General features: G+C 47.6%; 1 protein-coding gene across 5 annotated transcripts in view; it reads left to right on the top strand.

Moving 5' to 3' along the window:
• RNF123 (ring finger protein 123) overlaps positions 1 to 25,624 on the top strand; it is a 3,033,138-nt gene that overhangs the window by 835,906 nt on the left and 2,171,608 nt on the right. For all 5 annotated transcript variants that reach the window (XM_069644183.1, XM_069644184.1, XM_069644185.1 and 2 more), the window contains exon 9: positions 21,849 to 21,916. In XM_069644183.1, the coding sequence (XP_069500284.1) occupies positions 21,849 to 21,916 (68 nt within the window). The remainder of the gene's footprint in view (positions 1 to 21,848; positions 21,917 to 25,624) is intronic.

Here is a 25,624-nt window from a genome sequence, read left to right on the forward strand (position 1 = left end):
AGAAGTACCTGAGGTTTGCGGTTGGCGACTCGCATTTTCAGTTTCGGGTCCTGCCGTTCGGATTGACCTCCGCCCCGAGGGTCTTCACAAAGCTGATGGTGGTGGTGGCAGCGCATCTCAGGAAAGGGGGATTCACGTCTACACCTACCTGGAAGATTGGTTGATCAGGGCCTGCTCTCCCGAGCAAGTCCTGGATCATCTATACGTCACTTGTCACTCCCTTCACAAGCTGGGCTTCTCCCTCTACTTAAATAAGTCTCAAGTGACACCTACCCAGCGGCTCCAGTACATCGGGGCAGTGTTCGCCTCTGCAGGTGAGGGCTCATCACATTCTGCAGATGGTGGACAAGTTTCAACGTGCCCAGAGTCTCCTGGTGTTCGAGTTTTTGAGGTTGCTCGGCCTCATGGCATCCTGCATTTTCCTGGTGCCAGAGGCCAGGTTGCGGATGAGATCTCTGCAGTGGGCTCTCAAGATGCAGTGGTCGCAGTTCTCCGGCAGGATGTCTGATCACGTTCAGATTCCGCCTTCGGTCGCCCAGGACCTTCTGTGGTGGGCCGCCGAAGGAAATCTGTTGAAAGGGGCTCCGTTTTGGCAACCGTGGCTGGAGGGGACGATCGTGACGGACGCATCCCTCACGGGGTGGGGAGCTCATGCCAACGAGTTGACGGTCAGCGGCCGTTGGTCTCAGTCGGAGTCTAGACTCCACATCAATCTGTTAGAGCTGCGGGCTGTCAGGCTAGCCCTGAAGGCTTTTCTGCCGTCTGTGCGGGGGAAGAATTTCCTGATTATGATGGCCAATACAGTGGCCATGCACTACCGCAACAATAAGGTGGGGCCGGGTCACTCCATTTGTGCAGGTAGGCGATGCAGCTCTGGTTCTGGGCCATCTAGCAGGAAATTTCGATCTCTGCAGTTCATCTGGCCGGAGACCAAAACGTGCCGGCGGACGCTCTGAGCAGACAGAGCACAGTCTCTCATGAGTGGGAGCTGGCTCAGGAAGTGCTGTTGGAGGTCTTTGCCCTTTGGGGAACCCCGCAATTGGATCTCTTTGCCACCAGTGTCAACCGGAAGTGCAAGAGATTCTGCTTGCGGGAATTTCCTCCAAGAGGAGCCTTAGGGGGCGTGTTCGTAGTGGAGGGGTCCTTCCCACTGCTGTATGCGTTTCCTCCAGTCCCTGTCATTCTGCAAGTGTTGTAGAGGTTACGGAGGTTCGGTTCCCGGATGATACTCATCGCTCCGGCATGGGCCAGGAGAGCATGGTAGCCGGACCTTCTAGACATATCCATCTGCCCTCCACGTCGTCTTCCCTACCGAGACGATTGGCTCTCACGGGAGGGGGATTGAGTTCTCCATCCAGAGGTCAAGTCCCTCAGCCTTCATGCTTGGTATCTGAAAGGCTGATGTATAAGGATTGGGACCTCCCTGAAGACGTGATGGAGGTGTTGTTTTCGGCCAGAAGGCCCGCAACGAAATCCCTGTGCCGTTGGAGGAAGTTCTGCGACTGGTGCAGGGTACAGAATGTGGATCCTTTTCAATGTTCCATTCCTTTGGTTTTGTCTTTTTTGCTTTCTTAAGCCCACAAGGGCCTGCAAGTAGGTACCATTAAGGGGTACCTGGCGGCGCTGTCCATATTTAAGCGCTCGTCTGAGGAATGTTCTTATTTTAAGATCCCTTTGATTTCTCAGTTTCTAAAAGGGCTAACTAATGTGTTTCCTCCATCACCTTTTCAGGTGCCGGGATGGGATTTGAATTTGGTTTTAAAGTTCCTAATGAGAGCTCCGTTTGAGCCCTTACATTCTTGCCCGCTGAGACTGTTGTCCTTTAAGACTGTATTTTTGGTTGCGTTTACTTCCGCACGCAGAGTGAGTGAGTTGCAGGCATTCTCGGCCAAGCCACCTTTCGCGGTGTTCCAGAAGGACAGGGTTGTCCTTAGGTTTTGTCCTTCTTTTCTTCCGAAGGTTGTGTCGGAATTTCATTTAAGCCAGAATGTGGTTCTTCCGGCCTTCTATCCGCCTCCGCATCCTGGTAAGGAAGAGGAGAGGCTCCATAGGTTCGATCCTAGGAGAGCTTTGAGTTTCTATCTCTCATGGATGCCCTGGGTCAGAGTGGACGATAAGCTCTTTGCTGGTTACGCTGGTAGGCGTTTAGGTCAGGCTGTTTCCAAATAGACCTTGTCCAGATGGATCATTTTGACAATCTCTGAATGTTACCGGTTGGCGGGTAAGGACCCTCCATTAGGCTTACGGGCTCACTCTAGTAGGTGTGTGGCTGCCTCCACGGCTCTACTGAGGGGCGTTCCGATTCGCAGTATTTGCAAAGCAGCCACGTGGGCTTCTGTCCATACCTTTGTGAGGCACTATTCCCTGGACTCTATCCATGGGCAAGATTTGGCATTTGGTAAGGCAGGCCTATATTCTGCAGTTTGATTGGGCATTCTAAATTGATGAATTTGTAGATTCTTTTCCCACCTCCGTACGTTGGTACTGCTTCGGGAGTCTGTCAAAGATGTGGAATATGTTGGAGGACACAATCCCCTCGAAGAACAAGTCACTTATCTTACCTGGTAACTTTCTTTCGATTGGATGTTCCTCCGACGTATTCCACATCGTACCCTCCCAGCCTGCCCCTCTACAGAATTTCTTATGCAATTGCATCTTACGTTTCCACGAGGCTTTCTGCAGTCATGCTGGCAGGTGGTTGGTGCCACACGTTCTGGGAAAAAACTACAACTGAGGCTACGAGCGTCGTGCGTCCTAAATATAACATCCGGTGACGTCGGCCGTCGACGGAGGCCCTCGAGGGAGCATATCGACGCCATCGACGCAGGACGCCTGCGCCGAAAAAGTTTTCCGAAGCAGCACAGCTGTGGAAATTACTGTCAAAGATGTGAAATACATCGGAGGAACATCCCATCGAAAGAACGTTACCAGGTAAGATAAGTAACTTGTTCTTCTTGTGTTGTCAGTGGCCGATCCTCCATCCTGCCCTCCGACCATGTCCGTTATGCTCCCGGCAAAGTCCTTTTCAGTTGTATCGTGTTGCCCTCCCATTCAAATGACAGTGACATTTAAGAATTTGGTGAGTGGGAGACATTTCCTCCTCATAGCCAGGGTAAGAGAAGAGAGGTATTGGTAGATGGTTATATTTGATCCTTCAAAGCAGATGTGGGTACCACGTCTGACCTGGTCTAGGACACAAGCTTTATCTGCGTAGTTGTGGAATCTGGCCAGTATTGTTCTTGGACCTCCAGCTGTTCTGCCTGCACGATGAATGCGATTGAATTTTGGCTCGTCAATTGAGTCATCTGCAAAGAGTGTTTTAATCAATGCATGTAGTGTTCTTTTTAGCTCTAGGTCCGTTTCCCCCTCTCTTTCAGGAACACCAAAGACCCGTATATTATTGCGTCGCTCGCGGTTCTCGAGATCGTCAACTTTCAAGCGAAATTCTTCTTCTCTCAGTTCTATTTCTGTGATTCTGACATCCATTTGTGTTTCGAGTGCAGACAGGGAGGTCGGGTTATGTTCCACTTCTTCCAACCTCTCCTTCATTTTGTCGATACTATGGGTAATTTTGTCCATCTTCCCACTAATGTCCGCTCTCATGCTCTTCAATTCAGTTAATAGATGGGCCACATCAGCTTTAGTGGCTGCAGCCTCTGGTCCTGAGGATGCCATTACGGTTTTGTGAGTGGGGACACTGTGTGTTTGCTGTGGGAAAAATTTAAAGGGTGCAAGCTTTTCTTGGATGTTCATGTGCACCGGACTCTGTGTGCATGGTGCTGGGCTCCAGTGCAGTTCTCCTGCTTCTCGTTTCTTGTGGTGTGTGCTGGGTTGATCTCAGCTCTTTTAACTACAAAGGGGCATCTAGCCGTGGGGTCTTGGTTCTGCTGAGTTGCGCTAGGATGCCTTCAGACTGATTCCAAGAATGAGTCGTAATGTTGATGCCTTTTCTGGGTTTATTATGGGTTTGCCAGGACCGGTATGTTGCGGTACTGTATGCGGTTTTTGCAGTGAGGGGGGAGGGCTGCTTCATTTTGTTTCGCTAGATGGTCCTCGCTAGCCACACAGCATGGCTGTTCAGGGTGGGGACTGATGCATGTCCCCTGCAGTCACTCGAGTGTGGGACCTTGTCCCATTGTCCAAACTTTGGATGACAGGTCGGTATGACGCTGTTGGGGTACAGTGGTGGAGGGAACCCTGCCATTATGGATTCCTTTCTCAGCTCCGGTGTTGCTGTGTGGGGGGCCGTGTATGCTTGAGACCGCATAGTCTATTGAAGTGATAGATGTTCTGGTCAGCGAGAGTCTGTATGTTTATGTGGTACGCTCTGTTTTATGGTTCCGTCTCTGTTTCCTTTACTTCTTTTGCACAGGGGTGCGTATTGCCAGGTGTTTTGTGGTGAGATCAATATGGGAGTAACAACTGATTGGTTTCCCGCTCTATTTTTCTGCATGGCCTATTGTTCCTTCAATGAGTTTTGGGCTCAGATTGGGCTGTGGCCTTCACCACCGCAACTGCACCAGAGCAGTGCATGAAAAGTCACTGATTTGCGAGTGTAAGTGGCGGTCACTCACCGTGCCTCTCTCGCTGCATTTTGGTTCTCCGCCTCGTGGATGGTGGCGCTTCGGAGATCTTGTGCCTCTTCCTGGTTCTTGGGACCTTCCGCTTTGTGCAGTCCGGGTGTGTTAGGGTGGTCTTGGGGAAGCTTGGGCCTTGGGACGACACCCCGGCGTTTGTGTCCCGATCCTTTCCGGGTGGGGCCTCTTTCCTTGACGGTTAGGTGGTCAAGTATTTCTGTGTTTACCACTCTGCGGGTGCTTTAAGGCGGTGTGCCCAAGGTGAGTTCAGGGGTTGACCACTCCTTGCCGTTGCTGTGATGCGTGGTTCACGGGATCTTGCTGTTAGGGAGCCCAGATTCTTCTCTGATTTTCGCCGGGTTTTCTTCTGCCGAGGGATGAGGGAGGGGGGACACTAATAAAGCTGTGACCCACTTTCTGTCCACGGGGGGGGGGCAGAAGGGGGGGGCAGGAGTGGGGGCTCAGTCCACTTTGCGGACCATAGAGGCAGAGCTTTCACGGAGTGATCATCCATGCGCCCCCTGGTGGCCCAGACCTCATCTTTTTAACTTTATTTCACAAGAGGTCCTCCACAGTGATGGAAGCAACAATGTTGGTCCTTGAATATTCTGTGACATTACTGTTTCAGTACTATGCAGAAAAGCAAGTACAGGAGTGAAAGGCTGCATTTTATGGACCAATGCTGGGCATAGACCTTACCTTTACCCTTGCCCTTATTTCTTTTCCTAAGGCACAGCAGTATTGTTTTAAGGGTAATGGTTGGTCATGAATGGTGCTGTTGTTGTTACTGTACTATAGCTCCACCTATATATTGCCCCATCCTAGGTAGAGTTCCTATTTTTACCTTTAGTAGGAGGTATGTCCGCATTGATCAGCTGTAAAAGTATATCATGCTACACTTTTTCCCTGCTGCCTTTACGTATACTGGAGATGGTGGCCGGATGGGGCAGTGTCCATGTTTGTATTCCGGGACTTGGCTCTATGGATCTTGCAGTAAGTCTTAGGGGGAGTCCTCCTTCCCTCTCTGTGCCCTGTGGTCTAGAGGGCCTCTGTTGTGCGGCTTCCCTGCCTCGTTCGGCAGGTCTGTGAGGTTCCCTGTGTGGCTGCGTATGGAAATTACTTTTCACTTAAGAGGATTCTTTTGAGCCTATGCATTCTTTTTCCCCCCTGAGGTCTCCTCACAATATCTGTTTTCCTGATGACCACCACTTCTGCACGCCATGTGAGCCAACTGCAAGCACTGTATGGAACGTCCTTTTCATATTTTCAGAAAACACTTTTTCTCACCTAAAATTCGTCCTTTTCATATTTTCTTCAGGAAAAAGGTGCCTCTGAGAGCTTGTTCATCCTTTCATATGAATGTGGTTTTGGAAAGCTTCATCTTTTGGTGATCTTTCTTCTTCATCTTATTAAAACTGAGGAGAGGTTTTATTGCTTTGACCCTAAAAGTGTGCTCACTTTTGTTTTGTTATGATGCTTTATATTACTCTGATTCGTACTGTGCACTGCTACAAGTTGCATGTCTGGCAAACCTGAAACGGAAAGCGGGCAGGTGAATTGTTTCTGTTTACATTGTATTCTTAATAAGTATCCTACGTTTGTCGTACTGAGCAAAGCACATTATCAAAACCTAGAATAACCATATAAATTACCTTCTGATTCATTTATTCCTAGATAAAATAATCAGGTACAGTCCTTGGGGACGCTTTCGAAATATATGTATTTGATTTATTTTTATTTTATTGTTTAAAGCATGGACCTAGCTCAAGAGCAGCGGAGCGATGTACAGAGTGGGAAGCCAGTATTTGGACTGGCATCTTTCAACAGTAGCGCAGTACTGTGAAGTCTGTGCGTCCATTGGAATTGGTCCTTGGTCAGGTGTTGAAAGAGACATGTTTTGAGAGATTTGTGAAATTGAAGAATTGTGGGGCATTCCAAGGGACGGGTACAACTACCCAACAGTGGCGGTTTTAGCCTGCTTTGCGAAAAATCAAAGAGCAATTTGGAAAATAAAGAGTCAAAAATTATCATTGTATTTGACAAATCTATCTGTGATAAAAGGGTTGATCACTATGTACATAATGCTCTCTGTTCTTGCTGCTTACTTCATTGTTCATAGCTCTCGCCTTAACTTTCAAAATGTGTGGAATATGTAACATTGAAGCATATATACACATTCTGAGAGCCTCATGTTTTGGGTCGGAGTATAAAATCCATTGGGGTCTCAGTGCCATCCAGAGAAGGTCTGGAAAACGGTCTCAGGGTAAGGATGGTTTTGCATATGATCAGTTCCCAATGCACAGCCGCTGTAAGGGAATTGCATATAGGACGCTATTTATGGATAGACATTGATGAGTTTCTCTAACGGGAAAACAATGAGATTCAGATAGTGGTAGGACCTTCCTCACACTTTTTACTGATGGGCACCTGCATTGTGAAGTCTTGGTTATTGTCACCTTTACCCCTAATTGTTAAAAAAACACACTGGCCTGCACATGTCTTCGGGTATGGTGAAGAGGTAGGATAATCCCAGATTCTGTGAAAACCCTGATTAAGGATAGGGAGTCTTGCAGAATTGGGAAAAAACACTTAAAGAGGGATGAAAAACCCCAGTAGGTAGTACACTCTTCTCCAGCATTGGATCTTTCATAGATTCAGATGCTTGAAAATTCCCTGTCGTCAGACCGGAAATCCTCAGTGATTTAAATAATTATTAACATATTTTCTTTTTAAATATATATACATTATTTCCATAGAAATGAGTGTAGATAGCCCATTATGGTCGATGAGCAATTCACTTGTGTAGTCCCTCCACCTCACTTTGGTCCTTAATTGCCCTAACCAATAAGGTGGCAGGGTTTAAGCTCTGCCCTAGTCAGCCATCTTCAGATTTTTCACCGCAGTCTAACAGACAGAGGGAATCCTCCAGCTCTCTGTGCTTTTTGAAATCTTTCTCCTGTTAAATATATTTTTTTTATCTCAAAATATATCTTTCTGCGATCTCCTGATGAAGCTTTTTCTGCTCTGTGTTTCTGGGCTCAGAAAACACTTTTTCTCACCTAAAATTCATCGAGTGAAATCCTCCTCAAATCATGGCTGAACTTCAAATGCCAAAAAGCCTTCCCTGTTCTGGGACTGCACGAGGTGCATGAAGAAACTGGTAAACATGATGGATCCTCATGAGCAATGCATCTACTGCCTGTATCCTCATGATATCAATAAATGTGACATTTGCAGAACTTTCTCCAACAAAACCCTGCAGGACAGACACAGAAGACTTCTTTTACAATTAGAAGCCAAAGGTCTATCTTCTGACGAAGGATCTGCCAAGACAGCTCCGGTACATTCTAGTAATCCATCTGAGAGGCACATTTCAAAGAGAAGGGCCTCTTCAGTGGAAAGGAGTCTCTCTCCGTCTCATAAAAGTAAGAGGAAGGTGGAAATACCCCCTTCGGGCTCTGGGGATCACAAGAAATGGCATCCTGAGGAAAAACCTACCTTCAAAGGTAAGCAGGCGTTTTCCAAAAACCCGGGGGGGCAATCATCAATGGATAAGCAGTCTACGAGCGGCTATAGCGATAGAGGCCCATCGACGACCAAGCCGTCGACGAAACCCATATCGTCCACGACGACGACACTGCAAACCTAGTCATCGATGACCAAATCTTCCTCTTCGAAATCAGCCTCCACGAAACAATCGTCAACGGAGTAGTCCCATCACTCATCCCCAAAGATCCCATCAACGGATAAACGCAGTCAACCGTTGACAAAGTCATCGTCCACGAAGCCACCGTCGACGAAGTCATCGTCAACGAAGCATACGCCGACGACGACGCCATCGACGAAACCGTCAATTCGTTCGTCCACGGAGAAAACAAAACCCAAAACAATTGCCGCAGAAGCGACTGTTACACCAGCCAATGAAAAAACAGTGCCTCCTATATCAGAGACTCATGAACCAATAGGAGCACAACTTTCTCCTTTAAGAGAGATGGCAGAACTCCCAGACATCATTCTTCAGGAGGAGTTTTCAGACACAGAATTCGTTGGTGAGCAACCATTTCTCACCCCCAAGGAACACAGTCCTACCTGGCCACCAACTACAGAGGAACCCGCCGATCCTTACAATCCAGTACTCATGGAGTCGATGCAAAGGATTATTAACGAATTCAACAGACGTCAAACGGAAAAGAATAAGTCATCCTTATCGAAAGAGGTAACACCTCCACAGAGGAACATCTTGCATCTACATAGCACACCTAGGTAGTCTCCTTCCAGGAGCAGGCCACAGAAAAGGGCACGTTCACCTGAGCCTCCTCGCAGATCCAGGAGCAGGACGCTCCGTGCTTCATCGACAAGGGTCCCATCTCCAAGATCATCGCCTAGGCCAAGATCACCTGTTTGAGATCCTACAATTGTACCTTAAACCACATCGGTCTCAGACTGGCAAGAGAATCCTTTTAGGGATTTTTCAGACCCCGAGGAAGGGGAGAATACACAGGAGCCTGACACTCATAGCGAATAGGACAATTACATAGTTGAAAAACCTAGAAGGCCAAGTGACTTACCAACTGTAATGTTCTTTCGATTGGATGTTCCTCCCACATATTCCTCATCTTAGATATCTTGTCTCCCGGCTTTGCTGCCTCATAATTTATTATTTTTTTTCACCAGATGGTGCTGTGTTTGAGGTCACAGAGTCGTAGTCCCTCGAGGGCCGCCGTCGAGCGTTGACGTCATCCGCTGTATAAATGGCTCGAGCAGTGCCCGTTACCTCAGTTCTGTTTTTACAGTGTTCACAGTCGCATCAGCTGATCAGGCTTTAAAGTCCTCAGGCTCTTAAGGAAGTTCGAGTTCAACTGTTGCAAACTGTACAGAGGGGTAGGTTGGGAGGGTCGATGAGGAATACGTGGGAGGAACATCCAATCGAAAGAAAGTTTCAATTGGTAAGTAACTTGTTCTTCGAATGGATTGTGTCCTCCCACGTATTCCTCATCTTAGATAGGCTCCCAAAGCAGTAACAATTTGGAGGAGGGGAGTACCAGAAAATTCAATTATGTACTGAATGAAGGACAGCTTTTGCAAAGAGTCCTCCTTGATATGAAGTAGAGTCCAAGCAGTAATGCTTCACAAAGGTGTGCATTGACGACCAGGTGGCCGCAGCACAAATATCCTGCACCGGGACACCCCTCTGAAGAGCCGTGAAAGTTGCCATGCCCCTGGTTGAATGAGCCCTTAATCCATCTGGAGGCTCTTTTCCAATTTATAGCACTCCGAAATTGCTAGAATTATCCATCTGGATAGTTTGTTTAGACACTCCAAGGCCCAATTTGTGTTCAGTATACCCAACAAATAGTTGGCCAGATTGTCTAAAACTTGCCAATCTGGAAATTAGAAACTAAGAGCCCTTTTTGGGTCCAGTCTATGCAACCTTTCCTCTTCCTTACTAGCGTGAGGAGGAGGGTAAAAAGAAGGTAAGGTAATTTTCTGTGACAGATGGAAATCACAGATTATTTTAGGCAAGAAAGATGGTTTGACTTTTCGAATAACTTTGTCTCTATGGAAAATGGTGTGAGGAGGCTTACAAGAAAGTGCCTGCAACTCACCCTGCGGGCTGATGTTATAGCCACCAACAAAATAGTTTTAAGAGTGAGAAGTCTTAATGGGCAAGAATGTAAAAGTTCGAAAGGGGCACACATGAGAAATTTTAAGACTAAATTCAAATCCCAGATGGGCACCTGAAAAGGTGCTGGAGTGTACACAATTGTTAGCCCTTTCAAGAATTGAATGACTAAGGGCATTTTCAAATGGGACACCTCTTCTGGGGAATGCTTAAAGATAGATGGCGCTGCCAAATATCCTTTTATAGTGCCAACTTGGAGCCCCAAATTGGGCAAGTGTAAGAGGAAAGAAAGTACTGTTGGAGTATTACATAAAAATGGATCCACATTCCTATCCTGCCACCAGTTACGGAACTTGTTCCAACGACACTGGTACAGGGATTTTGTTGCTGGCCTTCTGGCCGAAAGTAAACTCTCCATTACGTCATCCGGGAGGTCCCAATCCTTATATCTCAGCCTGTCGGAAACCATGCGTGAAGACTCAGTGTCTTAACCTCTGGATGGAGAACCCGACCTTCCTCTAGCGAGAGGAGATCCTCTTTGTGGAAGACGTATTGGAGGGCAGATGAACATGTCCAGAAGGTCCAGGTACCACATATTCCTGGCCCAATCCGGGGCAATTAGGATCATGGTTTTCCTGAAATTTCTCAACCTCCTGATTACCCGAGGAATCACGGGGGCTGGAGGAAACGCGTAGAGGTGTGGAAATACCCAGTCCACCACGAACACGTCCCCTAGAACTCCTCTTGGGGAAAATTCCCTTCAGCAGTACAGTTCGCACTTCTGTTGGCACCGATCGCGAAGAGATCCTCTTGAGGGGTTCCCCAAAGGGCAAAGATCTCTTGAAGGACTAGGTGAACTGCCGATGGAGAGATTCCTTCTTGCATTGCCCAGAGCTGCATTGCCTCTCTGCACAGTGGAAGTGATCCTATGCCTCCTCTTTTGTTGAGGTAGTACATTGCCACTCAGCTGTTCGTCATTATCAGGACATTCTCTCCGCGTACAGAGGGCAGAAAGGCCTTCAGCGCTGGTCTGATTGCCCTCAGCTCCAAAAGGTTGATGTGTAGTTTGGACTCTGATGGAGACCAATGACTGCCGATTGTCAGATTGTTAGTGTGGGCTCCCCACCCCGTGAGTGAGGCGTCTGTCACTACCGTTACCTCCGGCCATGGTTGCCAAAAAGGTTCCCCCTTGAGGATCTTTTCCTTGCAAGCCCACCATAGAAGATCTTGAGCCACTCTGGCCGGGACTTGCAGAAGATATGACATCTGCCCCGAAAATTGGGACCATTGAATCCTGAGGGCCTATTGAGGGATCTCATCCACAATCTGGCTAGTGGCACCAGAAAAATGCAGGATGCCATGAGGCCTAGCAACCTTAGAAAGTCGAATGCCGGTAGATGTTGGGCATTTTGAAACTCTGAGACCATCTGCAGAATGTGGTGAGCTCTCTCCTCGGGAGGCGAGGCTTTCCCTGAGGAAGTATCCAGGACTGCTCCGATGAATTGGAGACTTTGGCTTGGAATCATTTGTGACTTCTTGTAATTGAGGGAGAAGCCCAGACTGTGTAAGAAGTGGCAGGTCAATGCCAGATGTTCCTGGGCTCGTACGGGTGAACTTGCCCTGATTAGCCAATCGTCAAGTTAAGGGTAGGCGTGAATCCCGCTTCTCCTGATACTCGCTGCTACCACCGGCATCAGTTTGTTGAAAACCCTCGGGGCGGAGGTCAGCCCAAATGGTAGAACCAGAAACAGATAATGAGAACCACCGATTGCGAACCTCAGGTACTTTCTGTGCTTGAGATGGATTGGCACATGAAAGTAAGCATCCTGAAAGTCCATTGTAAACCAGCCAGTCCTGAAGCTGAAGAGCCTGAAGGATCAGAGAAAGGGTCACCATCTTGAACTTGTCCTTCCTGAGGAATTTGTTCAAATTTCTTAAGTCCAAGATTGGTCTCAATCCTCCGTCCTTTTTGTGGATGAGAAAATAAGGGGAGTACCAACCCTTGTTCCTTTCCCCTCCAGGTACATGTTCTATTGCACCTTTCTCTAGCAGGGTTAAAATCTCCTGCACAAGGAGCGGGTCTGTCATTTTTACAGAGTTGGCTCCCGGTGGATGATTTTGAGGTCTTTAATGAAAAGGAAGGCAGTAACCAGGGGTTACTATCTCTAGTGCCCAGGCATCTGATGTAATTCTCCGCCATTCGTCCAGATACCGAGTGATTCTGCCTCCCACCAGGGTCTTGTGGGTGAAGACCTCAAAGTGGCTTTGCAGTGGCTGCAGCAGTGGCTGAGGAGGTAGTAGCCGCTGCTGGGGCTGATCTAGCACCTCTCCCTTTTCCACCACGAAAGGTTTTTCTCTGTTGGCCTCTTTGACTGGCCTGCCCCCTCCCTTTTCCAAAAGAGGAGTAGAAACGAAAGGGGCGAATCCTCCAGGAAGATGAGCCTGCATAGGAGTGTTGTTGAGGCTGTCTTATAGCTTCCCTAAGTGATTTCGCTGCCGCTTTTGAGGATGCAGCTTTCCAAGCTCTCATCCGCATTGCTGCCAAACAACCTCAGGCTGTCAAAAGGCATATTGTGTAAGCTAGACTGCACATCAGGTGCAATGCCAGATTTCCTCAGCCATGCAAATCTGAGTAGGACCGTGCCAGATGCCATGGAACTGCTTACACTATCAGCAGTGTCCAGTCCTGACTGAAGGCATTCCTCCATAGCCTCTTTACCATCCATCTTTTACTATTGCCAGGAAACCATCCCATTCCTCACCTTCCGGGATGTGTTCATCCACTGATGTCATGCAGTCCCACAGGGTATATGTAAATCTTGCTAAAGTACAAGTTACATTAGTCGATTTAAGGGCCATGCTGCCCGAAGAAAAAACTTTCCGGGCCCAAGCATCAACTTTTTTTTATCATCCCTGTCTGGTGGTATTGAGGGTTAAGCTGATTGCCTAGTGGAGGTTGCAGCTTGTACCACTAGACTTTCAGGGGAGGGATGTTTAGATAGGTGTTGCGGATCTGATAAAGATGGCCTGTATTTTGGTACACATTTCTTGTTTACTGCTGAAACCGAATCAGGAATATTCCAATTTACCATCGCCTTCTTCTGAAGTGCTTTATGGAATGGAAGAACAGGATCTTTTAGAGGACTTTCACTCAGAATGTCTGTCATATAATCCTGGTCGTAATTTGGGCAAGCTGCCTTCCAACCCATAAAATCAATTGCCCTTCCCATAAGATTTCTTATAACTAGGATCTGCATGATCTGTAGGGTTTGGTCTCTCCAGTTCCACTTCTGGGGAAGTGTCTAGGCCACTGGCATTTTGGAGACGGTCATAAAGATCTGTTATCTTGGAATTCGGGTTCACTAGCTCTTCAGGGACCTCTCTGGCTCCAAACCTAACTCCAGCTGAAGTAACATCCTCTTCAGAGGAGTGTTCTTCAAAAATGCATGACATGGATCTGAAAAATTCCTGACTGGGTTGAGGAGGGAAGCTTTTTCAGGTAGAGAGGGTGGTATTGTCTTAGGCATGGGCAATGGCGACGACTTGGGTATCGGGATTAAAGAATGTCTCGATAAAGGCGTTGATAAAGAAGACACTGACATTCGACGTTTTCGAAGGAGGCTTCGATACTGTCAAAGAAGGCTACGATACAGTCAAGGGTTTCGACGCCACTTTCGTCGGCGGTTTCGAAGCTGTAGTCGTCGAATGTGTCGAGTTGAGTTTCGACTTAGACGCCGATGTCGAATCAGCTACCACCGATTTATGCACCGGAGGTTTTGTCTTAGTACGAGGCGTCAGGGAACTTTTCCTCGATGACACTCTCGACTCTTTTTCGGCTCTCGCGTGTTTAGTCTTTGATTTCCCTCTGTCACTTTTAGAGTGGGCAGGGGCATGTTCTTCACACAATATTTTCGAGGGGGTCTGGGCCGCCTTCTCGAATATTTTTAAGCATCGAAGCCCTAAAGGCCTCCCATTTTTCAGGGGAATCGTGCTTGGATGGATAAGTCCCTCTCCTCTCAGAGGAGGAAAAGGAGGAAGAAGACCTGTGACGTCGCTTTTTTCACTTCTTAGTCGAAGACTAGTAGGATTTCCTCAAGCGACTCTTCGGTCTCGACCTCCTCGACACATGTCGAGATTTTCAACTAGATTCTTCCGAATCTTTTTGTCTTTTAGAAGACTTGTAAGTTTCCTCCCCTCCGCCAGCTTACCTCTCCGTTCCCTAAGAGCCTTATTGGACATGGCCTAACAGGAACCGCACTTGTCAACCCGATGGTCTGGGCAAAGACACCAGAGGCAATTCCGATGGGGGTCGGTTATTGACATTTTCCTACCACACTTCTGACATTTTTTTAAACCTGTCTTGGGTGTGGTGGGAGTAGATGACAAGGACATTGTCGAGAAAAAAACCTGATGCGCTGTTCGTGACACGAAGCAGTTCGGAAAAAACGGAACTGAGGTATCGGGTGCTGCTCGAGCCCTTTATACAGCAGATGACGTCGACACTCGACGGCGGCCCTCGAGGGACTACGACTGCGTGGCCTCGAACACAGCACCCTCTGGTGACATTTTTTTCCGAAACAACAAAACTGGGAGACAAGATATCTAAGATAAGCAATACGTGGGAGGACACAATCCATTCGAAAGAAAAGTTACAAGTGGTGACCCGCACTAACGCGCTGTCCCTAAAAGTATTCAATATGAGCTCCAGTTTATTGTAATATAACACATATGATCACAATTATTAGTCACATAAAGCGTTCTTATGTGCGATTTATTGGCAAAGTCTGTCAGCCCAATCTAATAAACTTCTGTCTTGGGGATTCAGAAATGCCTGGAGTATTCTTAAAGGCATTGTCAGTACTCCCTCTCGGGGCAAAAAGGGATGCCCGATCCTCTTCTCTATTTAAAAGGTAGTTAGCCATCTAAAATTGTATTGTACGTGCTATTTTTCTGCAGATATATATGTCGGGAGTAAAGTAAAAAAAAATGTATAGTGGTAAGGTGGGGAGGCTGTGGGGGAGTCTCCCCCACATATATATTTGCGGAAAAATGAAGAAAATAAAAGTCAGACTTTTGCTATTTGGACTTTTGCATTTGGTCATTTCACGCAGATCCGGGGAAGCTACCTCAGATCATGATTGTCGCAGCAGTGGACGTGGCGAAATCAGGTTTCAGGCAAATGGCTCATGGTACTGTACTGAGGAGACAAGCCTGGGTGAAAGCTAGAAACTTCGGACCGGAGGTCCAAGAACAAATATTGGAAATGCCCTTGGAAACGCTTGGCAGTTTCGAGAACAATAAACCTCTTAAGAGGGTTAGGTGTTTTCCATAAACGAAACAAAATCCTGCCCAGTGCCCAGCAAGACAGTTCTCTTCCTGGGTGCGGACTTCAACACCAGCATTCCCAGGGTAAGACCATCGGCAGACAGAGTTGCAGCTATTCTCCACTTGACCTCATGGTTCCTAGACAGAGTGGCAAGCACGGTACGCTCTTTGAAATCTCTCCTGGACATGATGTCCTCATGTATATTTCTCATACCAAATTGCAGACTTTGCATGAGACCAATCCAGGAGGCCCTGGACCACCTATAGAAACAAGCACTCGGTTCATGGGAGGATACCGTCCAGCTACCGGAGACCTTACACAAGGCACTTTGATGGTGGAATACACCTCAAAACCTGTTACAGGGAATGCCATTTCAGGCACCAACATCTACCCTTCTCCTCAGGACAGATGCATCTCTATCGGGCTGGGGGGCTCACCTAGAGGACCTCCAAACCAAGGGCACATGGTCCGCTCAGGAATCTCAACTGCACATCAATGTCCTAGAGCTCAGGGCAATACGGTGGTTGCTGAAAGCCTTCCTCCCGGTATTAGCCGGGCAGGTGGTGACCATCCAGACAGAAAATACGACCTCCATGCATTACACGAACAAACAAGGAGGCACCAAGTCAGATCTTGTCACAAGAAGCTCAACTGCTATGGGCATGGGCATTGCACCACAGAGTCCAAATCAAAGCGAAACATCTTCTGGGAGTGGACAACGTCCTAGCGGACAAACTAAGCAGAGAGTTCATGACATCTCATGAGTGCGAACTAGACGAAAAAGGAGTCCAGAGAATATTTTCCGAATGGGGTCATCCACAGATCAACCTCTTCGCCACCAAAACTAACAACAAATGCCACAAATTCACCTCCAGGTACCCAGAGCATCGGTCAATAGGAGATGCGTTCTCGGTGGATTGGACAGGGAAATTCCTTTATGCTTTTCCCCATCCCTCTCATAGCGAGAGTGATGAGCAGACTGAAGGAACAAAATTGTTCAATGATCCTGATAGCGCCGATTGGGCCCGGCAGGTCAGGTACTCAACACTACAACGTTTCTCCCGTTGGCCCCCGATTCATCTCAAAGCTGATGAGGAGCTTTTGATAAAAAAGAACCGCTAGGTCCTCCACCACGACCCAGCGAGCCTATCTCTCAAGGCCTGGTTCCTGAGCAGCGAAAGCTAATGAATCTGGATCTCCCTGCAGATTGCTAGGATATTATTAAGGCGTCTAGGACTCCTCCTACTCGGATCACCTATATCCGGAAATGGACTTGTTTCTCCAAGTGGTGCGAAACATCAGTGAACCCAGCCACAGCATTGGTCGAACAAGTGCTACCTTACTTATTGTACTTGGCCAAAGCAGGATTATCTATATCCTCTATCGCAGTTCATCTATCGGCCATAGCGGCATATACGACAAATCCAGATAAACGGTCATTGCTCACTCAACTAGCTGTTAAGATCTTCCTGAAAGAGCTGATGCATACTTACCCACCTACGCCAACATCTGTCCCATCCTGGAGCCTAAACACGGTACTGACAGCTCCAATGGACCCACCTTATGAGCCTATTCATAGATGTGACCTAAAATTCTTATCTTGGAAACAGCTTTCTTGATAGCCATCACATCTGTCAGGAGGATCAGTGAGTTGCAAGCTTTATCATCAGAACCTCCTTGTTCCATAAAGACTGCGTCATTCTGAGAACTCCTCCAAAATTCCTTCCTAAGGTTTTGTCGGAAACGAGTCTCACGGAGCGCATTGTCCTCCCAACTTTCTTCCAGAATCACACCTCTCATGCAGAGAGAACTTTGCATTCACTAGATGTTGCGAGGGTTCTAAAGTTTTACTTGGAGAACTTGGAGAACTAAGGAGTTCCGCTCCTCTAACAGATTGTTCATTGCCTTTTCTGGACGCACTAAAGGTCCGCATATTTCAAAACAAAGTTTGGCACGTTGGGTTTCTCAATGTATCACTCACTGTCACCAGTCTAAAGGCGACCCCCTCACCAGGCCTCCTTCGGCTCACTCCATCAGAGGGAGAGAAGCTTCAGTGGCGTTTCACGCAGGGGTAGCATTGAAGGACATTTGCAGAGCCGCTACCTGGAGCACTCTGCACACGCTCGGCAAGCAATTACTGTCTGACAGAAGATACCAACAAAGAATCTGCAGTTGGCCAGGCAGTGCTCCACCACATCTTTGCATATGCTAGGATAAGCCTTCCTCCTGCCTTTCCCTGGGTATGTAACCTTTGTGTTGCTGTATGGCAATGGCTCGCAGAAGTTTTCTGCATATCTATGTATATATGATGTGGGCATGTTTTAACTGCTTGGTATTCTATTTAAGCATCTGAATCTAAGAAAGATCCAATGCTGGAGAAGTCTTAGTTACTTACCTGTAACTGTATTTCTCCAGCATTGGTATCTTTCATAGATTCACATGCACCCACCCGCCTCCCTTAGAGGCTGCTCCTACGCTCAGCATCCATCATACTGTAGTCTATATGGTTCAAAATCTGAAGATGGCTGACTGGGGCGGAGCTAAACCCTGCCACCTCATTGGTTAGGGCCATAAAGAACCAAAGTGAGGTGGAGGGACTACACAAGTGAATGGCTCATAGATCGTAATGGGCTATCTACGCTCATATATTTCTATGGAAATGTATATATAGATATTTTTTAAAAAGTTGTTAATAATTATTTAAATCACTGAGGATTCCCGGTCTGGCGATGGGGAATATTCAAGCATGTGAATCTATGAAAGATACCAATGCTGGAGAAATACAGTTACAGGTAAGTAACTAAGACTTCTGTCTGAATAATGTTGGAGGGTCCCAAGTACGATGAGAAGATACGATTAGAATTATCTGTAGTTTACCTTGCAGGAGACAGGATGTCTGTGAATTAAGTTTGGAAGGGGTACAGAAGGAAGGCAGAGTTCAATAGAGAAAGTGCATTGTTAATCACTAGATTGCAAGGAGCTTGAGGTTCCCAGGAATGTTACAGCTAGGGGCCGTAGTTTGGGAAATTCTATCTGTCTACAGGCAGCGAGACAAGGATCAATGATGAGTGGGAATAGGGAGCGCGCAGGAGGAGCCACAATGGGAGCCGAAGCAGCGTGCTCCGGAATAGATCATCCGGATTGCAAGGAATCGAAGAGAGAAGGCATGGACGGGCGGGTAAGGAAAACTGGAAAGCGCCAGGTGCACGAGAGATAGAGAGCTAAGGAGGATCAGGTCAAGACCAGGAGGCACAGCGGGATATTAAGGAATGTACCCGGTTCGGGAAACTAGCTGTAGATTGGACTCAGGATTCAAAGGAAGTCTGTGTCGCAAGCGTAGCTGCATGAAACATAGTTCGCATGAACGTAGCAACGCGGTGAGCAGCTAGTTTCTCCTTGATTAAGTAGGGAAGTATCCTGACAGTCTAGACTGCATTCCTTCTTCCTGATGGTGTCCAATGTGGACGGCCATCTTGGGTGTGTTCTTTTGGCAAAGGTGGATGGTTTTAGTCTGCATTTGTTCCATAATTTCCAGGAATTGGGAGGATTCTTGACAGCTATCCCGGGTTCCCTAATTTCCACCATGTCTGCTCAAGCTCCCTCTCTAATAAACTTGCTGGTTTCCTGGAAAGCCAGATAGCCTGACACAAAGGACCTTGCACAGGGCCCCAAATACACAGCTTGAAAAAGATGAGTGTTTTTTGTCTTCATCGATCTCAGGACTGCTTTCAACTGTGTGTTGCGGGAGTTGTTGTGCACCATATTGGCAAAGAGGGGGTACCAGCTAACTTACTGCGCATCATAGTACAACTATACTGTAATAATAGCGCTTCTGTATGTTGGGGGCTGGAGGACGAACTAACTGGCCTCTGAGGTAACCAAAGGAGTGCAGCAAGGATGTGTCCTCGACCCCCTCCTTTTCCTGATATACATTGACAAGGTCATACGTCATGTAAGCTTGAATTGCCAGGACCGCCCGAAATTAGGCCACAAAACAATCCCAATGCTCCTCTTCGCCGATGACGCAGACCTTTTTATCCACATCGGCGACGAGAGTTCCAACTACCGTTGAAGCACTTGTGGAGAAATGCTCAGAGCTGCATTTTGAGATCAATACTGGCAAAACAAAATCACTAGTCTTTCGTCCCAAATTAAAAAAAATTGACAATACTTTAGTTGAATATTAATGGCACCCCCCTGGAACAGGTGCAGTATTAAGATTACCTCGGGGTCAGATTCAACGACCACGGAACCTGGACATCGCAGGTATTCAAATCTAGCGCAACACTGTAAAAATATGGTGGGCAATATGGGGATTTCTCACGATTTATGGTCAGCGTGCTATCTCCCCAGCCATTAAAATGTTTGTCACATAGGCTAAACCGGCTGCCCTGTAAGGGGCAGAGATCTGGGGCCACTCAACCAGTACCAAATTGGGTCTGGCTGAAATTGTTTTTTTGTAAAGGCTGCTTGGGCTTCCAGCAACGTGCCCGGGAAACCCTGTTTTATTGGAACTAGGTCTCAGGGAAATTCAAAGAGATGCTACCCTCAGACTGGTATTTTATTGGCTTAGATTATGGCATACACCCGAATTTAAGATTTGCCATGTTCGAATCTGAGGGCGGTAGATCCCTACCCTGGTACATACATGTTAAAAGACACCTGGTGCATATGGACATGGGAAGTCTCTGGGACGATCCCTAGGGCATCACCTTGGGCGATGTAAAAAAAAGTGAAAAGAAGAGGAGATGGCTGAGGTCGAACTAGTGCATTCCTGCAGTGAGCTGGCAATGGATGTCACCCATTTGCCCAACAAGCCAGTTTTTGGGGTTCGAAAATGATCTAGACCTGGTCAACCCCCACCTGGCGCGAACTCTGTATCTGAAATTCATGTTTTCCTAAATAAATCTAGCTTATCGCACCAAAAAAAGGGAACCTGCTAGAAATTATCTATGCTTGGTGTGTCCTTGAGAAGCAATCGATTGGCCATTTCTTGTTCTTTTGTCAAGGCTATCGAGTGGCTAGGTGAAAGTTCTTTAAGACAATATGTAATGCTCATGGCATACGCCGAACACTCAAAGCCCTACAGCTCTTAAGGCAAAGCAACAACATGCACGTAGTATTTTTTTTTATCAAGCTTTATTCACCCAGCATGGCGCATAAGAGCAAGAATCTTAAAAGCTGGGGAATTTTGGATCGAACATGTGACCATGTAAATATTAAGACTACTTTCCATGAAACCTTGCATGCACCGTATTGCTTTTACTCAGATAATGCTGCTAACATCTAGCCATATGCACTTTATGACATTTTGTACAATTTATTAGGATCGGGCACAAACTTGGAAGCCTCACTGCCCTCCCACTCTAATGATGTTGCTAATAAATTAACTAATGCACCTACGCAATTTTTTGTGCATCTTTTTTGGCCCAAGCACAATGCTAGGAGGAATTATTGTTGCTTCGACCTTCCTGGACAGACTGTTTCCACTTTGTACCGTACATTTTTATAGTTTTAACTGTTTTAGAATGCTGGTCATTTTATTCACGCTCTGCAATTATGATGACACGATTATATGTGTAATATGTTGCGTTGATCACTGTATTATGTCCATACCTACTTTTTCCCTACTCCCTTTTTATTTGATTGTGATGTTGTGTTTCTGGCTAAATGACAAAGTGTCGAATAAAAAGCTGTATGAAATGAAAGTATATTGTCATTGCTTCAAAAAAGTGTTCCTGTTCCAGCCACCATGTTTTGGGGGAATTATTCTAGGTGATGGAACTTCCACTCTGAGAAGTCTTTTTTGTGAAACAATCTCCTTCAAGATTTCTTGGCTCTTTAAGATCTACAGCAGGGTTCTGTAACCATTGGCTCAAGAGGTTTTGGTCTACAATTCCTAACAGCCTTAGCGGGCATAGCCAGCGGTTAGGGGGGTGGAGGGGTATGGGTTATAGTTCAAAGCATCTGTAGAGCCCCAGGTTGATCTTGAATATTTTCTAATATTTTAAACTGATTTTCAGTTTGTGCATGTAATCCAGCTTTGATTTGCTGTGTACTAACACCAGGTTTTGATAATGAGCTTAATACACATTCTTAACAAGTATATTGTAAGGTGGGCGGTCTCTTATTGATTAAACTAGCACTTCAAAAAGAGCTCACTTTGGGTGGCCATAGAAACCTACAGTCTTCTCTGTTTTACATGCAGAATACTGCCAGTTTTGGTGGGTGTAAATTGAGAAAGCAGAGACTTACACGTATTAAAGATGTTTTAATAAAATCCAATCAAACTGTACTTTGTAATGTTCTATTTCTTTTCCAGTCTTGGGCTGCAGGGGACATCGTCAGCTGCCTAATAGACCTGGATGAAGGAAATATTTCTTTTTGTCTGTAAGTTCAAAACATATGTCTGCCTTTTTTGAAGAGTAAAATGTGTGCCATTGTTTCAAGATTTTCGTTAAATTAACTTTATTGTTGCTAATATGGTGGAAGCGGGAAAACATTCTCAAACACAAAAATTGCCCTATCCTAGGGCTGTTTCTAGACTCTGTAGCACCCAACGGCAATCACTAGAATGCGGTCGGTCCCCCATACTGCAACCCTGTTTGAAAATCATAAAACTGTAATGTTTATTCTGCAGTGATTTTCTAACCCTTCAATTAAAGTACTTAACATTAAAAAGTAAATACACTAAAGTAGACAAATATTGCTGAAATGTTTATTTTCCAGCATGGTGTTTGGCATGGATTGACATGCTCATGAATATTCCCTGTCGTCAGGCTGGGAATCCTCTGTAAAAGAAAAAACTGTTTCACTTTCACTTACAAACTGTATTTCTCCTCTAAACTAATCACTGTCCTCTGGGCCATACTGCCCCCATCCAATGACAGTCCTCTGATAAGCCCCTCCTTTGGCAGCAGTCTTCAGATTTTTACAGCATGTTTCAGTGTTGTGAGTCCTTGAGTTTGCTCTGAGCTATTTGTACGTTTTCTCGTGTTGTTGATGGAAAAAGTAAAATTTTTGTTTCAAAGAGGCCAGTGTGCTCTTTGCTTCATCTACCGACAGCGGGGACACGTTGTTGGTGAAGTTCCGCACCCCTCAAGGGCAAAGATCGGCAAAGATTCTAGAAGACCTTTGGGCCTACTTCGTGTCCTCAGACCATGACTGTGGAGAAGGATGGAAGGTCACTCTTCAGGCCCTGCACCAAATGTGGGCCACGGAATGTGTTTGTGGAAGACAAGCACCTACAATGCCTCTACCCAGACCACAAGGAAGTGGAGTACGGGATATGCCTTGGTTTCTCGAAGAAGACGAAAGTCAGGCATAGTAAATAGGCGGTGTGGCTTAATACCAGGGCTAAGAGCCGCAAGTCCGAGTTCAACAGGTTCACCGTGGCAGTGGGTCCCAAGGTGGATTGTGCGCGATCGACATCCCCTTCCGCCTCCATTACCAGCAGGCAATCGAGCTCTTCGAAGATGAAGTCATCTCCCCCGGCTAAACTATGTGAGAAATCCGAGAAGCCGCGAACGGAGGAGAAGGCCGAACACCCCAAGCAGGCTCAACTGGCACCGGCTAAGGCCTCGTCGACGACTGCATCAACGGCTGCTACGACAGCGAAAGGTGCTGATCCTGCGAGGGTAGCCCCCACGGCTCAGAAGGTATCCCTACCCCCCAAGGCGCAACACCACCGCAGTGACTTTGGCAAAGTCTGCAGGAATGCCAGAAGGGGGGAAACGGGTTCATGCCCCGGTTCAAGACCACAGGGGGGAAAAAATAGGGGGGTGAGGAAGCCCTGCAACAGCCCTCCCAGGCCGTCGCCCAAGCCTTAGATTTCTCGGCCCCGGACAACGAAGACCAGCAGTCCTTACACATGGTCCAAGGGGACGTTGAAGAGGACAGCGGCGCAGGGCCTAGTTTTCCTGTTCTGGCATCTCAGAAGAGGGACATTTCCTTGGATATTCTGTAGACTCTACACACCTTGGTGTCTGAGATCCAGAGGAGGATGCCTCCGGCTCCAGTATCTGTGGTGCCCCAGGTCCCTGATCAGCCGCCAGCTAATAAGAGGAAGCGTCACCAGATGCCCCCATTTCAACCTCCGCCACCACGTTGAGTCCCTTCTCCCCCAGCAGACCCTGACACAGGGACGGATACGGCCACGCCGACGGATGAGGACAAGGATATTGTTGCAGCGGACGGTGAATCTCCTCATTTGGATGCTCCACATAGGGTGCCCCCACCGGATGAGGTGAGGTTGTTCCACTCCATGATCTCCAGAGCCTCAGGGCGATTCCAGCTGGTGCCCGAGGAAACCAAGAAGGAGGGTGAGACCAAGAGGAAGACTATCATGACGGTGCCCCCACTGGACGATATTTGGGATTAGGGCCTGGACCTCATGAAGAACCCTGGCACGGCTCCAGCCAAGCAGGATTCGCTGGAGAAGAAATAAATGGTACTGGACACCGCATCAAAGTGTTTGAGGTCATAGCCATCGCCGGATTTGGTGGCATCGGCCGCTGCGAGGAAACGGTTGGCCAACCCGTCCTCTTCGTCTTCGGTCCAAGGATGGACGCCATGGGAAAGAAGGTGATTTACACCGCTGCATCCAAGGTGGCCAAGGCACTGGCGATCCTGGCCAGGTACAACAGGGAGTTTTGGTACAAGCTGGGGCTGACGATAAGAAGATGGAGGCTCTCGCTCTCTTCCAGGAAGAGGAAGTGGTGTCTGATCACGCCATCACAGCAAGGTTGGATGAAAGCCACACATTTCCATCAGGAGGACCAGGCGAAGGTGCTGGACATGCCCTTTGATGGAGTGAATCTGTTTGGGAAGGTCGTCGATGAGTTCTTCAGGCCATCAAAGTGGATATGGAGACGCCCTGTTTCCTGGGAACTCTCCAGCAGCACCGCTCTTCTTTTCTCTCCTCCAGGGGAAAGTCGAGCAGGTCTTCCAAAAGGTTTCTCAACAACGTACTGGCCGTTCCCAGGCTTACGGTAGCGGAGGACAGCATCACCATCGCTCGCAGGTCAGGATGCTGGCTCTGAAGCAAGCCTGAACCGGCCGGGATGTCAGGCCCCCACTCGGGCACCCCGGTGGGAGGCCGGCTGTCTAGGTTCGTCAGCAAGTGGAGAAAGATCACCACAGACAGATGGGTGCTGGACGCTCTCGCCCAAGGACACACCCTCGAGTTTCAACACAGGTGTCCACGTATCCCTCCGGTTCCCCATCGGGAGCAGCACATCGCTCAGCTCCTGGAAGAGGTATGGGCCATGCTGCAAAAAGGGGCGATAGAGCTAATTACCCATTGGCTCTGGAGTCTATTCCAGATACTTTCTGGTCAGAAAGAAGACAGGGGGGTGGCTGGAGGTCCATCCTAGACCTATGGCGTCTGAGAAAATAACTAAAGTCCCAAAAGTTCAGGATGGCCACATTGCAACACGTGCTCGGCCAACTGGAAAGATGAGACTTCTTGACGTTGTTGGACCTGGAGGAAGCCTACTTCCACGTCCCCATTCACAAGAAACATTGCATGTTTCTACGTTTTGTGGTGCAGGGACAGCACTACCAGTTCAAGCCCCTACCTTTCAGCTTGAAGTCGGCCAACAGAGTTTTCAAAAAATGCCTGACACCAGTAGCAGCCCTTCTAGTAGCAGCGGGAGCTGGCTGTCGGACACACAGACGACCGTCCAGCTACTGACTGAGCTTGGATTCTGTAACTATCCAAAGACCTGTTGAACACCATCACAGAAAGTGCTGCTCCTGGGCGCCAAACTCAATACAGTGTCTGGCCTGGCATCACCCTCAGAGGAGAGGGTAGCAGCCATTCAATGAAAGGTGCAACGACTGTCAACGGAAACAGCCACGATGCCGGCCATCTTGTCGTTGCTGGGCATGATGTCCTGCATCTACCTCATCCGGCTCTGCAGGTTGCATATGCGACCCCCTTCAGGAATTCCTGGACGCCCGCTGGATACGGGTGTCTGGAAGCTTGACGGACTAGATCTCTCAACGACGAGTTCCGTCGGGCGATAGGATGGTGGGGCGTCTGCTCCGACATTGTCCAAGGCACAGGATTTCAAAACCCTTCATACCAGGAGACGA

Source organism: Ambystoma mexicanum, chromosome 2p (assembly GCF_040938575.1).
Source record: "Ambystoma mexicanum isolate Mex_15411 chromosome 2p, UKY_AmexF1_1, whole genome shotgun sequence".
Lineage (NCBI taxonomy): Eukaryota > Metazoa > Chordata > Amphibia > Caudata > Ambystomatidae > Ambystoma > Ambystoma mexicanum.